At 39.1% G+C, this 17172-nt stretch overlaps 2 protein-coding genes across 4 annotated transcripts; both read right to left on the bottom strand.

Moving 5' to 3' along the window:
- Positions 1–2076: 2076 nt before the first annotated feature.
- fbxo36b (F-box protein 36b) lies at positions 2077–5012 on the bottom strand (the record flags this gene model as incomplete). Its single annotated transcript, XM_083929035.1, has 4 exons — positions 2077–2586; positions 2838–3010; positions 3561–3669; positions 4917–5012. 4 exons carry the CDS (start codon positions 5010–5012, stop codon positions 2077–2079), a joined length of 888 nt encoding a protein of 295 aa, XP_083785161.1.
- Positions 5013–5537: 525 nt separating this feature from the next.
- agfg1b (ArfGAP with FG repeats 1b) lies at positions 5538–16540 on the bottom strand. 3 transcript variants are annotated; one of them, XM_083928262.1, is made up of 12 exons: positions 16280–16540; positions 12169–12262; positions 11772–11887; positions 11303–11441; positions 11050–11206; positions 10778–10885; positions 10167–10305; positions 8967–9046; positions 8764–8856; positions 8397–8558; positions 7210–7304; positions 5538–7019 (listed from the first exon to the last, which is right to left on the bottom strand). In XM_083928262.1, the coding sequence occupies exons 1-12, from the start codon at positions 16444–16446 to the stop codon at positions 6963–6965; spliced, it is 1407 nt and encodes a 468-aa protein (XP_083784388.1). In that variant the 5' UTR covers positions 16447–16540; the 3' UTR covers positions 5538–6962. The 3 variants fall into 3 exon arrangements, with proteins under 3 accessions (XP_083784388.1, XP_083784389.1, XP_083784390.1); XM_083928263.1 differs by having other exon boundaries at positions 8397–8555; XM_083928264.1 differs by lacking the exon at positions 12169–12262 and having other exon boundaries at positions 16280–16503.
- Between the last annotated feature and the right edge of the window lie 632 nt (positions 16541–17172).

The raw sequence follows: 17172 nt of genomic DNA, 5'->3' as shown, positions 1-17172 counted from the left end.
GACACAGGGCAAAAACGTAATGTGAGACCTCTATCCTTATTGTTTCATCTATGCAATGTAAAGGGAAGCTCCAGAGCTAGCCCAGGCAGGGCCTTACGCAGGATTGAGTTTGGGGGTGGCCTCTTCAAAGTTGCATAAGGCAGATAAAAACGCGTCCTCAATAGGAAGGCTTCTCATCGAGAGGGACACTGACTGACTTCGACCTGGTGACTTCACAGTGAAATTGGAAGACTTGAACCATCATTCACTAGGTGCAGATTTGAAAGCTTCGGTGTAGCAGGAGGAAAAGTAAGTATTCATCACCCTCCTGGCAGGACACAGGTATTTTCAGAAAGGACAGTGAATTCTCTCCCAGCTGGGGATATTTTTCAGAAGTAGAAACACTTCGAGTGACTCTTCACCTTTACAGATATGCTCTCTGGACATAAGGCAGAGCTGAAAGAATTCTGAGTCACTAGATGAGACTACATGCAACCAGAATGAGTGCGGAAATGTCTCTTTAGGGAGATTCAGTGCACAGGTGGCTGCTACTCACGCCTGCCTAAACTCTGCTAAAACTGTCTCAAACTCACAGTTATAACCAAAACCATCTAAATTTCATTTGCCGGTGCAGTTTTGAGTCCCAGCTAATTCTGTGCATTTCTAGAATTTCATATACACTCCTATACACTTTACTTTAAGATATAGATTCAATCTTGGAGAAAGGAAAAATAACTACTACTTAACATTTTTGCAGACATTTGGGCATACTGACATAATGCACATGCAAGACACAGGAAGTCAGAGGGAAAGAATGACGTTTTTATGAGCCGAGCACAGGATGGACCATTAGCACTAGCTGCTTGTGCCCCCTAGGGGACTGGTTTTTCTGTGTGCAATGCACTCTTTATCCTATCAAACTCACAGACATAATCTGTATCCTCTCAGACAACAATGACCCACTTGACCTGGTCAAAGTGATCGCATGCCTGCAAATAGAAATTACAGTTCTGTTTTTACAAAGCAAATTTTCTTTTTTTTCCATAATGAAGACACATTTTTGTATTGTTTCTGAAAATGTGTTTAACTTGTTAACATGTTAACATTTCAAGATTAAAAACCTAAAAGCATAACTTGTAATATATAAATAATATTGTCTGTCTCAAAGTGCAACTCCATACTAAAAGCAGCTATGAAGGAGTATGTGTACCTGTAAGGATGACAGGATCATCCCCTCTGAAGTGTTGTGGGCACTGGCTGATGGGGGAACAGGGGACAACATGTCTTGACTCGGCTGATCTCACGTCACAATCTCACAGGAGCTGGAGCTCCTTGAACACAACACTGACCTGGTTAACAGTAGAAAGACGTATGAGTTAAAAAGTGAAACTTAATAATATCAAATACAAAATCCTGAGCAGTTACTAAGGGACAACTCAAGAAATAACTGCTTAACAATATAAAGCAGTTCATAAACAACTCTGAATCTAGATAATATTATATGAGACTGCTAGATACCAATGACCCAGTATTTAGCCACTCCAAATCATGCATGAAACTGATTTGTTTAGCATGTGTTATGACATAAATACATTATCATTACTTACCATGTTTGTGTCCCCCAAGTGAAGTGGAGTCTCATCGCAAAGTGGCAAGTAAGTTATCAGTACTAAGATTTTACCCAGAATTAGTTCATGACTGACACACTAAGGAGAGAAGAACTGCATATTGTATATCACATTTATATATTATGTAAATATTAAATATTACAATACTGTATATTAATAGTGTGTATATAACAATGAACAATTAATATGATCTACAATATTTTTGTTTGTGTTATTCATTTTAAGTCAGAAAAATCATGGCACAATGGACATACTAATGAACATGTCCCTAAATATCACATAGAGAATCGACAACACAATAGTCATATCAAACAAAAGTAAAAAAACAACAAAAAAAACAATATTTGACAAATACTATAATAAAAATAATAATACACAAATCATTTTAGGATTAGGAACGTGTATACCTGGCATATCAATACAAAAGTAAGCCTGAAACACAGGACTACGGCAATATTTGACAAATGGATTAACCCATTGTCTTGTCTGGCTCTGCACCACAGTCTCCTCTACTATTGTTCAGTTGACTTTGCTGCACCGGCGATTCTACCACACAGTTCTTTATTCCCTCATACAGTTGGCAAGGTACAGGCTCACTGGAATCAGAACAGGCCTCTGGTTCAGGATCAGGTTTAACATCACAGCAAGGACTGGTGTCAAAGCCACTAACACAATCAGTGCCAAGCCTTCGATCAGGGATAACGCCAGGGGGAGATTCCTCCTCAGATCCGGACGTCTGGTCCGTCTCTGAGCTTTCATCACAAGCTTCATCTGCCTTTGTATCAGGGTCAAAGACCTGTCCTTCTTGATGCCCCTCAGTCTTCAGCCTCCTGCGGCTGATCAACTTCTGCAGCTGTAGTTTGCTGGTGAAGAAGATGCTGCGCCAGCCCACCTCAAGCGCCAAGGATGCCACCTCGGCCGACACTGTGTTGCAGCGCCGCTGCACTGCCTGCTCCCAAAACTCCTCCGACCCACATAGCTAAGGAGCGAGAAATAAGTATAAGGAATATTTCAATAAACATAAGAATGTATTTTGTTGCATTGATATAATTTCCAATTTATTAAAGCAATCTCAAAATAGAATATTTCTTTAGATTTAATAACTCATTATTTATAATGATGTGTTTACATGAGAGGTGGAAAGAAGACAAAATGGGCAATGGGGAAATTTTAAACAACAGATTAAACTCTTTTCTCAGGATACAGTTTATTTTTAGCATCATCCCTCACCTGCCTGAACCTGCGTGAAGTTCGTCCAAGCTGACCCACATCTTCTAGTTCTAGATAATTTATTATCCGCAGAAGTAAGGAGTCAGACAGGTGCTCCAGATAATCATAATGGCCTTGGCACAAAGCCTTGGTGTACTGCAAGATTCGACGGCCGAAAACCATACTGACCTCACCTGCGAAGAAGCCCATTATATTAAAGTGGCTGTCATCCATATTCAAACATTCAATTTGATCTTATATACAATAATCACAAGACACAATCTGAAGATAAAGTGATACCTAAAGTAATGTAATACATCTCTGTACAGGTCTACTGCAGACAGAGCATGCTAAAAATTATGTAATATATAATCTTCTAGGCTTATAAAAGTCTTAGCTTATTAAAGATTTGATGATAATGTTAATCCACAGGAGCTGGACCGTAAGTATTAAATATATTTAATATATTTAATCCAAACTGACAAACTATCTTCTCTCTTTTTAACATTCATTTGCAGAACAGGCACAAAGCCACTATGGAGGCACCACCAACAGTTTTTTAGGGTACAAGCAGTTCAGGGAACCACACAAATACACAATTTATAGATTATCGTTTTTCAAAGAAGACATGTTGGTATATCATAGACGCTGTTTTTGCCTTGTCTATATCAAATCACATATGATGAAAGTACAGCAGAATCACTAATATGCCTTTTTTCCACAACACAGTCCCAAAGTCCTTACTATGCAGATAAGTGTCATCCAAGAAGTCCTGGTGAGACTCCTTCAGCTCCCCTGGCTTGGAGTACCTGTCTACAGTTCTCGGCGATATCTTCCACCATCTCCATATCACCTGCAAGTGACCATTCAAAGGATCACTGTTAACGGGGTATGGTAGGGTAACACACAACTTATTATTAATGCATTTTTTGTTTAACCATCAACATTATGACACAAGTATTTTACATAAAGAAAATGGAACTGTGAAACAACATCATTTAGGCCTGAAAAAGAGACAAAGCAGGGACCCCCTACTACAAATACTGTATTCAATTGGGCCTAACTGCCAGGGTGGCCTAAAGTCTACAAACACCGCTTTTTATGGTGCATTCTAATATATTACAATGATCATTATTAATTGTTAAGTGGTGAAGTAACACCCTTTCAAAATATGATTTCCGGGTCCAAACGCAGTAGTGCAATAGTGCCGTGTTCCCCGTTGTTTGAACAGATCTGACTTTTTAAAAAACAACGTAATTGTCATTTTACCTCTTTCTTATCGACGAAAAAGGTGTCTAACTGACCAAGAGGTGATCGTTACTGTTCATATATTCGGCTGTTGTTGTCTGTTTTATTTCAACGGAGCGTTTGGACCCGGAAATTGTATTTTGAAAGGGTGTTACGTCAGACTTAACAGCCGGAAAGACCTTCTCAATGGCATTCTATTGCTAGGCAACAGCCTTGGTCCTTAGTTACTTCCTGTCAGTTGATGCCATTCACAAATAGTGCAACAGGAAATAAACTAGGACAGATTTAAGATGTTTATGTTTACATCTTTGAAAAGGTCTATAAGCCAGTAAGGCTATCATAAGGTTGTGTAAATTTGTTTTTATTTATTTATTCACAAATGTATCTAATAATACGTTGCATTCATACGTATTTCTCGAAACACAAACAGACCCTTGTTAAAGATATCTAGTCTAATGTATAACTCACATCCCGCACAGTGAACCAATTAATTATAATTCACAATAATAATGATAATAATAATAATAATAATAATAATAATAATAATAATAATAATAATAATATATTTTCAATATTGAAATAATTGTGTTAAGTACAAAAGCAGGAACTGGGAAAAAGTATCGAAGTTAAAGTTAAGTAGCTGACGTTGGCAGAAAACACGGATTCATTAAACTGGTTGTTAGCTAACGTTAATTGTCAGTTTCAGTAACCACCGTTAATGTACGTTGCTAGGTAACGTTATAGCTAATTCAAGCTAGCAACACCGAGACTACTAAAGCGCACCCTGTATTTATTAACCTAGATAGCAATTTATAGTTAAGAGTACTGAAAATTAAAAATATCAATACTTACATCTGACTTGGTGACAGAAAAATGATAAAAGTTCTTGTTCGGTGGGGGAGCGCGTCCAGAGGTCTCAAACAACGGGTCTGTTAGAAGCGACGCCATGTCAGAAGTTTATGTGTTGCCATGGCAACGGCGCCTCCTCAGTTGGTTAAGATTCAATTCAATATTTTTGTATAATTAATTTTTTATTTATTGTTTCATTTTTACTCCCTTTTTTGTGTATTTTAGTACTCCTTTTTAAATGTGCTTATGTTGTCATCATAACGTAAGATTGTAAGGTTCATTGTTTTTTTTTTTTTTAATTTAAGTATGACGCCTATCAGTTCTGCAACTGTGTCAGATAACGTTTGTGAGGATTTGAAAATAAAGTTGTGTGCGGAAAAAAAGTAGATACATGGGAGAAAGTTAGCATTTTGCTTGTTCTAGTTCAGGCTTAGTTTGTGGTACAGTGTTATGAGAGAGGTTTTTAATAATTAGCCTACTCATTAACAGAAATTAAATGGAAAATATATTAATAATACCTATCTCCTTCAACCAAAATAAAGCTTGCATAGCTTTTGCATAAAGCCTCAGATAGTCACCTCTCCGATGGAATAATCAAAAGTGATCGTCACACAGTAAAACATGTAGTTAAAAATCTTTTAATTTATTTATACATATATTTATATATGTACACATTTACTTACCTATTCTTGAAAAGACAAGAAACACATTGTCAAATTCATTGTTAGTCATTTGTGGCACAACTGAGACACTAGTTCTCCAGAGTTCCAGGCCGATCCAGTAATGTAATATTCCCTAAATTAATTTGTTCTTTTCCCTTGCCCTAATTTAAAGCAAATTGAAGGCATATCAATACAGTATTTTTCCGTATCCTGTTATTCATCCCATAAGCTTTTTAACAGAAGGCAAAGGAGAAGAAGAAATATTTCAAGGGAGTGTAGTGAGTACAACATAATGAACATTTCATAAATATTTTTTGTTTTAAAATGTTTTTGTCTACGCAGGGTCTGATAAACCTGTCTGTCTCTGTCCCTGTCAAGGAGACAAGTCACCTGCAACCATGTGATTAACTGCTTCACTTGTTTTAACGCAACCCAATTTGTGTCACACCCACAAGCCTGAAGCTTTCTTTACAGTCTTTTCCTTTTGTCCTTAACATATTCATAAAGTATAGCGAATATCTAAAAACAGGAGAGAGGTTATTTAAGAGTATAGTTAACCAATATTTATAGATTAGGTAGAGTAACATGACGTAGAAATACTCATCTTAAAACCTACACTTCTTGTCCCTTTGCTCCGTTTGTGCTCTAGTAGACGTGCCTGTCTCTTTACATGGTGGGCTAAAACATCTGAAGTCTATTTAGTCTTATAGTCCGAATTTCACAGATATTGGCAATATTGATAGAACGGTGACCCTATAATTCAGGACCATCTACCTGCATGGGATGTTTCTTTTTTTTGGCTGGTTGCTTTGGGTAATAGGCAACTTGTAAAAGACATTTTGCACATTAGTGTCAGTATAGATGCAATTATGCTGAAGTAACAAATATAAATCCCTTTTATAAATGAAATACCTGCATCACCATGGTTGCTTCAAACCAGAGATCATGGATTTGGATGGAACCCTGTTAATAACCTTACAGTCTATACCTTTACCTACGTATATAGTTTGCAGAGGAGTTTTTTCCAAAAGGTAGTGTATACTCACCTTTGTTAATTCAGTCCTTGTTATACATAACATGTACTTAATTGTGATTACAAATGATGATATGCACAGCGCTTACAGTCATAAACGAAAAATAAAAAGCATATAATGTACTGTATGTATATAGTCCAAACATTTCCCTCCATAACAGTTTCTTAGTCTTCAATGTAGTCCTTTGTACTCCTTCATAGTGTTGTAAACTTTTTTTATATGAAAAAAAAAACCAAAATATATGCAAGTCTTTTATAAAAATAAAAAAAGAAGTACTGCCACTAATTGCATGACGGAACGGATGCGTTGAATATGTGCTGCATGCTGCCCTCTGGTGGCAAGGACTGGGAGTGCTACAGGAAAGGGTTGGTTGATCCCCCCGAAGGGAATGAACCGGCTGGGGCTCCCGCCTGAAATAAGAGAGGGAGTCAGATTAAGGACACCAACATAAAACATTACACCTTCAAAATAAATGTTAAAAATAATAATGTTTTCAATGAGTACAATTGTTTTCTGAACTGATCAAGCCCCAACGGTACATTCTTTATATTCTTCTTTAACCCAAAACGTTTGGGAAACCAAAAGGCAAAGCATGCTCACCATGAATGGGTTATTGGACATGCCAGGGCCAGCCATGGGCTGCCCAAAGGGCGTCATGGAGGGCTTGTTCTGACCGTAAACTGGGAATGCAGGGCCTAAGGGAGATACAGGGGAAGAGATTAACAACAGGTTGGGTCTGCTCTCTCCAGCAGTTAAGGAATGTGTCATAATATTTGATTGCAACTGTTAAATGAACAGACAAAAAAAGAGCAGGTTGTAAAAGAGTCAAAGATGAACACAAATCTTTTTACACTGAACTAAATTATGAGAGGTCATTTTGTTATTGTAAAAAGTGTATATAACAGGTCTAGGTGCTAAAGAAAAACTGTGAAAGTATCAAAACACTAAACCCACAGAGAAATGCACAAATGTCAGTACTTATTCAGAAAATGTGCCTTTAAAGGACCACTCGGGACTTCTGTGGTTGTGACAGCACAGATGAGGAAGTAAGGAACTTATAATATTTTATGATACAAACACTGGAAGTGAATCTGCTTATCGCTCTGATTCTTAATCGATTTCTTTATTGATTTTCTGTGTGGAAAAAAGTAGGCCGACAGGTTTTCAGCATCACAACAACTGTTTTATTATCTCTGCGTCTGAACACAGTGTAGTTAGAATGAGAGAAAATTTGTACAGCTTTATTTTTTATTTAGCTTTTGGACCGTTTCTTCCTCTCTGCCATGACTCCTTTAAATCACATAAAAGCATGTAAACATGTTCTAGTAGAAACCCAAAATATGGGTATAGACCTGAAAATTAGAACGATATGAGGCCTTAAGAAGCTCTAAGGGACAACAACTGTAAAGAGGAGGGGGAAAAAAACAATATGAGAGCCAGGCCCAGCGTGTCAGATTGCATTCAGGTGTGAACAGAGCCTTATGAGTGAGCATGTCAGATGTGTTCATTGTGTTTCTGGTGCAGAGTTTTGCACAGAGAAGAATCCTAAAGCTTTGTACCCTAAATGCAACCTTTTTATTACTGTGCAGTAGCTGCTACTAAGAAGTCACACTTTTAATTTGCTGCAGAAAGACTTAAACATAATTCCCAAAACAGATGGCCATCATCTAGATAAAGATAACTCTAAATTTATGCAGAGAAAAATGCTGCATGTGACCTAAATCGCAGACAGGTACTGCACAGGTGGAAGGAGGTAAGAGGACAGAGGGATGTGGGAGGCCACTAACCATTAGACTGAGGGTGGTAGGCCCCAGGTTGAGTGTAAGGGATGGGAGCCTGGCCAGGGAATTGCTGCTGGAAGTTTCCGCTGAAACTGGTCGGGAGGCAGTAGGAAGACGCATTCCCAAAGCCGGCAGGCATGCTCATAGAGCCAGTGCCAAACGAGGCTACTAGACACACACACACACGCACAGCATGTGTGAACATGAATGCGCACACACACCCACAGCACATACACAAGGAGGAGTAAATTCTAGATACTTTGGAAAATCACAAAGCTACTGTGCAATGTAACTGGGATACATCAAAGTAACACAAATGACTAATTAAAAAATGTGTCTTATTAAATTCACTTAACTTTAAATACACACACACCTGCAGCTGGAGCTCTGCCATTGGTCTGGAAAGGGTTGGTGGCCATCTCCGGGGCAACGGCTGCAGCAACAAAGGGATTTGTTGATGGGACGGCTAGATGAAATGCAGACAGAATTTACAAATTGAGTCTTCAAGCTTTGTGTGAAAATTTAAAGCTCTGAAATTGTATTTTTATTCTCTATAGTAGCAATTACTATTAAAACCTCCAAAGCTCGGCTGCATGCCGGGTAACACAGGTGGATTCTGGGCAGGCGATGAACCAAGCACTGGTCCAAATAAATTCCTGTAAAGAAAATGGCCAGATTAAATGTTTGTATGTATGTATGTTTAACACATGCAGTACGCATGACAGTCATGAATTAACCTTTAGAACTGATTCAGGGTTCACACATGTCCTGCAAAATCTGGAAAACAGTTTTTTTCCAGTTATGGAAAACACATGGAAAATTAGAGACGGACAGATATCTGCATATGAATGCAGATAAATAATAACTAAAAGCTAAATCACTATCAGATGATAGCCGATGTGTTCTGTGTGACACAGACTGTTTACCTGAATGCAACCAAAGCCTGCTCAAACGTGATTGGTAAATAGGACTCGGACTACAAACAGAAACCAGACCGCTTTCCCCACCCAAATCTTGTCCTGCTGCCTACAGATTCTACATTCCTATGCAGAATCATTTCATAGAGATTACTGATACTGTAAACAGTCTGCCATCTTTTTAAACAAACAGTTTAGCTGTGAAATTTTTTCTTATGGATTCGAGTGGATTAGAAGATTTTAATTGGAATTGAAATGTATGCATTCTTCTTGTGATCAACTATAAAGTTTTACCATATGAGTAACATTATTCAACAACCCACATTTCACACCAGATTAATCAATTTCATGTAGTGTACATTCAGTTTTTTTCAACGCTTCCCAGGTGTGTGGAGACACGCGGTGTAGGTAATTGATGGTGTCTGGAGAACATTTTTTGGCAGTGCTATTACCAAAATTTGTGTGTGTGTGTGTGTGTGTGTGTGTGTGTGAGTGTGTGTGTGTGTGTGTGTGTGTGTTGGTCCAAATCAGACTATTGAAAATCATCAGTAGTTAAAATGAGGGGATGGAAAGTCATCAATGATTAAACGTGAAGTTTCGACTGTTACCCTTCATCCAACCAGTGTCTCAAGATCGTAGTAATAATAATTTGAGCAGGACGTGTTGCGGAAAAATAATAATTTCATTCTGTGCCCCTCAAAACGCCCCATGGGTGCATTTATTTATTTTTTAAAATATAGCTTTTAATAAAGATTCTACATATTCAACCTTTAAGGCTAAAAGTTGCTCCTCACGTGCTGAATTAGGAGTGACTTCAGAAAGGGTATTTCACAATGGTGTGTGTGTGTGTGTGTCTCACCCTGGCACATTGCTGCCTGTGGGAACAGAGGAGCTGAGCTCGTTGTCCAACTCAGCTAGAGCAGCATAGCGGTCCTCTCTGTGGCTCCCTGACTGGGCAGGGATGGCACTAGACACTGACGGTATTGGCACACCTCCCCCTTTCGACAAATTTAGGAGAGAGAAAAAATATATTCACAGATCAAGTGCCACATGCATAAACAAAAACGCACTCAAATAATAAAAAGATAAAGAATTAACTAAATCATTTGGGGGTAAGCATGTTATTTTGTTACAGGTTTAGAGCTGAATGTCAACTGAGGTGTCTCCTTCACAGCACTTCTCAGAAGTCAAATTCAAATTAAAAAGATGTATGGGTGTGTTACCAACATCACTTACAATTGAAGTTGTCTCAAATGCTCAATGTGCTGAGCAGTAGTTTAAACCTTTATTCAGGAGAAATGTGCTTCCATCAAGTTTTCAACAGTAGTGATGGTCAGCACATACTCTAAGCATCTATAGAGAAGCCCAATGGACACATTGGGAAATAAGTAAATGAATAAGAAAAATACAGAGATGAAGGTGAGTGTGTGTGGATAGGGTGGAGGAAATACAATGGTGGGACAGGGGTACCTGATGAAAAGGTCTTTGAGGGGGGTGATGTGCTCAGATGGGATGGAATTGCAGTGTTTCCAAATGCCTCAAAGTTGGCAAAGTTGGTATCTGAATTACCCTGAGGTGCTGCAGCCACACACAAGGAAAATTAACACATACAATGAACGTGGAAATAAAACCAATGGCAGGGTAATGCATGGAATGATGACATACCAAAGGATCAGCACTAATAGCTTTACTGAGTCTCTGAGTAAAATGTTTTTGGGACCTTTGAGAGAAAGCTGTCTTACCCGACTGGCTTGGAAAATGTGCAAAGTTGGCAAAGTTGGTGGAGCTGGAAGTTTGAGTGGGTGGAGCAGCAAAGATGTCTCCTCCCAGGTCAGAGAGCAAGTCAAACTTCTTCTCTTGAGCAGTGCTATGAGCCTGGGAACGAGCAAGCCCTGGAGACTGGGCAGAAGCCAAAAAAAATGTCCAACCTTGTTGCAAAAGACATTCAAGACATCTAAAGGGCTAATAGAGTGCCTTGGTGTACATTTCTGTTACCTGGCGCAGTGGGGTCTTGTTGAGCTGCAGGGTCTTGAGGGGTTGGACTTCTGGAGTACTACCAGTGCTGCTGGCTGAGGAGCCAGACACAGAGGCCTGGACACTAGCTACTGCCCTTGCCTGGTCTGGAGGAACATACCTAGGCATCCAGGAAAGAACATCGACACAAATGTAGATATATTTAAAAAGACAAAAAGGAAAAAATTGATCCCTGTTAGTACAACAGTGTTTAAACATTTACGTATGGTTCACAAAATCTGTAACTGCAAAATGTTGTTTTTTTTTAACATTATTTAAAGCTGTATACACCTAAGAATAAAATACTGCTTTATTTGACCATTTGTACAATAAGCATCCATAGAGTGAAGAACTGAAATAAGTACGGTCATGAATTTGGGTTTGTGATTTTTGACAACAGGTTTCCAAAATGTATAAACAAACAAAACAAGTAGAGAAAAAAACATGTTACCATCTTTTCTTTTCATATTTTTCCTGGAGGAACTCTTTTACTTTCTGCGGTTCTCGGAAATCTGGAACAACTAATGTCCTGTCGTCATAGAGGCCCAACCAGATGTGTTTACAGACCTACAGGGGGGTCAGAGGAATGAGGAGAGTGGGAGGTAAGGAGGGGAATGGGTTGGGGGTGGTAGCCGGTAGAGAGGTGAGAGAAAGTAAAGGGAGGGGGGGAGGGGATGACAAGAAACAGGAGGAAAAAGTGGGGAGAGAGGAATGTCAAAAAAGTTGACTAAGCAGGGTTCATAAAAACATCAAGATACTTCTGGATCAAAGCCAGAATTACTTTTAAAATACTGTTTAATAATGTGAAATATGGAGCTGAGTCCTTTGTTGTAAAGTGGGCACGATACCTCATTGCTATGTTTCTGTAGGAACTCAATTTCCTGATGTGTAAATGTGGTCATAGAGATGGACTTCACTCTGTGTGGAGGGTTTAATCCTCGCCTGTGGGTGGAGGAGGTATATGTTAGCTTAAGAACAAGAGAAGCAGGATGCAACTCAATGCTGTACATGTGACAGGAGATGAGCAAGCAAAAACCCCAACTACAGACGCATTGATACACGTTCTTTTGTACTGAAACATATAAAAATGTTTTCATTGACGCGACACAAACCTATGCTGCCATTGCGTCTGAAGGAGACCTTTGCTTACTTTGGTTTGAGGACAGTATTCACCGTCAGTTTTTCAAAGCACGGTAATCAAACACAGCTTAAATGATAATTCAAATTTCAATCAGTAATACTTACGGTTGGGAATTTTACCGTGGTTTATCATGAAAACAGTAACAGTTTCATCCCTACATTTCTGAGTCCTTTATAATAGGGACATGGAAACTGAGTGTAAGTAAGATAATTTGACAGACATTTCAAAAATGCAAACTACCTATATCAATGGCATTTACTGTTGTTAAGCATTTCTGAAGACCATAGACTTTGTTTTTGCCTTAAATCTCAAGGAAATGTAACTTTAAATAAATCCCATAAGATTAAAATAAAAGGCAATTGCATAAAATTTGCAGTTTAAGGGTTAAATAGACTTTAAGGCTGGTGGTGCAACAGCCAGTTGGTCAGTTTTCTGGCAAAAGCTAAATAATGAAGACAAAGGACCTTAAACAAATCTGCGACCAAGATTACTGAATCATTGCTTGTTTGTACAGCACAGATCACATTTGTGTCAAAGGGGCCTTAATCCTCAGTCTCTCAACAAAAACTTCAGAGTATGGTCAAGTCAATCATATAATATTTCTTAAACAGCTGTACATTTTCCTCATGCAGGCAGTTCTCAACATATGAGGGACTGTGCGACATCAAGGCAGGGCATCAAGGGGCCCTTAGGCAACTCTGTCTGAGCTTTTATTGTGCAGACGGGATGAGACACGATGCAGAAAACAACTATTGCTTCACTAGTTGCGGCTTTATGGCAGATTAGCGAAGACTGTTGAAAAAACAAAATTACTTAACATCTGGGCTACTGGTTGCCATAAGGGATGTGGGTTATATGGTCTGATGAGACCAAAACACATTCAACCACCACAAAGGCTTTTGACAGCAACATCATGCTCATTGTGGTTTCCTGCTGCGTGCCAAGGAAGGCTTTCGAGGGTTGAGGAAAAAATTTAGTCAGACACTCAAAGATCATCCTGGAGGAAAACCTGAGTCAATTTATTACAGGAATAACTGAAAAGCAACAATGCGATGTCCTGGTGTGGCCAAGTCCAGTCCAGACCTCCATCCAAACCAGGATTTATGGCAGGATTTGAAAACTGCTCTTCACTGCAACATGAAAGAGCCTTCCCATAGGGCTGTCCTCGATTAAAGTGAAATTCCAGCTTAAAATCATCCCAGGGATTCCTTTTTGGCAAATACACTCATCAAATAAGCCATCAAGATATTTTTTTTCGGGTAAGAACTATTGACGGAGATATCCTGGAGAGTCGCAAACATTCATTAGCACGGGGCAGCATGGTGAACGCATTAAAACAACTTTTTTAACCACTAATACCGCTCAAAATAACACCAAACCTCTGCAGTAGCATGAGAAGAGTCCTTACACAGAAAACAAAGCACCAATAAGCTCCTTCCTTCTGGATTGACTTGAATTGACTTTACTACGAGAGGAGCTGGTACAGGGGCCAGTAGGTAAGTCTTTAAAACACTCTTTTAATAAACTCCGGGTTCACAAACTATGTTGTTGGTGCTTTGTTTTATGTGTAGGGACTCTTATCTTGAGCAGCATTAGTTGTATAAAAAGCCGTTTTAATGCCTTCACCGTGCTGCCCCAAGTTAATCAGCGTTAGCCGCATCCGGCTGTTAGCGACTCTCCCGGATCTCTCCGTTAAACGTTGATAAACAAAAAAAACGGAGCCGTGCCGTGCCGAAAAAAAAACATGGGATGAATTTACACCGGAATTTCACTTGAAAGAAATTCTTAATCGACTAACACTCATAATTTTGTAGAATGATTGGTAAAACTGAGTTTCTCTATAAAGAATCATGCAAAAGCACCACATTTAATCTCTGTTTACCAGAGATGTGCTCTTTGAAGTGTCATTGAAATAAGTAAAACAAAGCATAGTAAAAAGCATAAAATGACTTGGACCAAAAGAGCTGATTCATCTAAGAGGAGGCAGTTTTGCAAAGAAGAATGAGGGGAAACCACAGTGTCCAGATGTGCAAAGCTGATACAGGCACATTCACATCAGTCTCAAGGCTGTAACTGCTGCCAAATGTGTAATAATCAATTATGTTTTGTTAAAACTTGTACTTAATTTAGATGATATGGTCAAAGCTTGACATTTATGTACACACACACACACAACACTAGCTTACAATCAAAGGTTAAATAGTTTACATTCAGGCAGCTACAAAACGCTGTAACACCTTTCATGACAAGAAAAACACATTACACATTGACATATTGTCAGCAAGACAAGCAGACATGCAACTAAAGGGCAGTGGGCTGTTAAGATACTGCATAAATCAGGTCCACTGGCTAAATCCTGGTTATGATTTCATGATGACTTAAGTGGTTTCATCAGCTGCTCAGGATGACTACTTCATCTTTTAACTAAAGTTAGCATACATCCAGTGGTGGAACAAGTACTCAAAGCTTTTACTCGAGTAAAAGTAGTAACACCACACTGTAAAAATACTCCAAGTCAAAGTCCTGCATTTAGTATTAGTATCAGTATCAAGTATTAGCATCAAAATGTACAAAAAGTCACAGTACTCATTATGAAGAATGGAGTGTTTCAGAATTATATATCATTGGATTATAATTACTGAGAGATTGAATAAGTATCTAATGTTAAAGCTGATAAATATGGGGTTGATTTTAATTACTTTATATACTGCTGTGTAGCTTAATCTATAAAAATATATCCTTTCTTTTTTTGTTGATAATATTTTGTATTAATAATCTGAATGTGTGAAAGTAACTAAAGTTACAAAATACATAAAGTGGAGTAAAAAGTACATCAAGGAAAGCAAAATGACCTCAAAATTGTACTTTAGTACAGTCAGAGGTGCGGCTTGCCGACAAACTTTAAACTACAGCAGTGACAATGCACAAAGTTTGCAATGACAGTAGGAGACCTGACCTCCCTAAGGGGGCCCCACCTGATTTTACCCACTCCTGTTTTTATATTGTTCTTTATATGAATGTTTAAATTACATTTCTTTAATATATATATTCATATTTAGAAAAAAAAACTTTGAAAATAACTAACATTTTTACATGTCGTATTTTTTTCTTGGTGTCAGATGATTTATAACATAATGGTGACGAATGCTGGTTCAAGGGGCCCCCTGTGAATTTTTGCCCAGGGCCCTAACAGACTCTAGAATCGCCTCTGAGCACAGTACTTGACTAAATCTACTTAGTTACTTTCCACCACTGCCTACACCCTAAGTCGAGAGGCCAACCCTGCTCCTTCTTATCTAGAGGTGTGTGTGTGTGTGTGTGTGTGTGTGTGTGTGTGTGTGTGTGTGTGTGTGTGTGTGTGTGTGTGTGTGTGTGTGTGTGTGTGTGTGTGTGTGTGTGTGTGTGTTAGGAGGTCCAGCTAAAGTTCAACTAGAGGTGGTTCCCCTGTGACGAGCTGTTATTAAAAACAAGGTGGCCAAATATTTGACTGTTAGATATGAATCTTTACGTTGGGCGTGCTAACCTTGACCACACCGGGTAAAAAGTCACTGAAAACACCCCTCGAACTCTTGCCTAAATATGTAAAAACACCACTTTATAACTCATTAAAGTAAAGCTGTAAACAAACCGAATTGCCGACCCGACCCGACCGACTCTCCCCAACCCGACCCAACGGACGTTACCTGTCCGGGACTTTAACTAGCTAATGAGCTAACGGTACCGCCGAGTCAGTTGTGGACCCTTAACCGACGTCTTGTCCTCGCCTGGTGGACCCTCCAAACAACAAATATGATACTTTAGTCCAAAAGGAAACTCACAAGATCCCAGAGCAGGTGGTGCAGACGAAGGAGCCCACTGTCATGTTGACATAGGTCGGGCCGCGCTGGTCGCAGTCGAAGCATTTCCTATTCGCGGGCAGGCTCGTCATCTCCCGGAGCATCTTCAAGTGAGTCTCCTCCTGCTTTCGCTTCGCACTCGTCGCCATGGCCGTCAAACGAACAGCGCGATGGTTATCACCGGGGAGGAGGTCTGTGAAAGGGACCCGGGGGCAGGGCGGGTGTCTTCAGGGCAGGCTGACCGGTTACTAGACACCTTTCTGACCGGGGAGACTACTAGGCGACTGACAAACTTCTTCTTCACACGGGGGGAAAAGTGTAGAAACGGACCGGCTCCACGGGCACAGGCGCCATCTGTTGGCTCGGAACTCCTATTTTGATTAAAACTTCTTTTTTTATTATTTAAAAGATTCAATATAAACATTTTTAAATGTTCCCGAGTTATAGACATTTTCAACGGAATTCCGTTGCTGGGCAACAGCCTTGGTCCTTGTAGTACAAAAGGGGATGAAGAATAATAAAAAATAAAAACGTATGGGCTTTGCAAAACTAGGGGAGTGGATTTGAAATGGCTCAATAATATAAACGTTTTTGCAACAGCACTACATGTAAAAATACAAAATATATATCTTTTTAACGGGATTACACTGCTAGGCAACAGCCTTGGTCCTAAGTAACTTCCTGTCAGCTGATGTCATTCACACACGCTGCAACAGGAAACTAGGACTGTTTTGAATGTTTATGTTTACTTCTTTGAAAATGTACTGTATTTACAAGTTTGTTTCACAAACTTGGATTGAAACATATTCAGAAATATTTCAGAAAAAATATTGAAAACTGGTGCTATGAAAACACTGATATTATTTTTACGTTTT

This window comes from Echiichthys vipera, assembly GCF_963691815.1.
Source record: "Echiichthys vipera genome assembly, chromosome: 15".
NCBI lineage: Eukaryota > Metazoa > Chordata > Actinopteri > Perciformes > Trachinidae > Echiichthys > Echiichthys vipera.
This window is presented reverse-complemented; position numbering and strand designations above follow the sequence as displayed.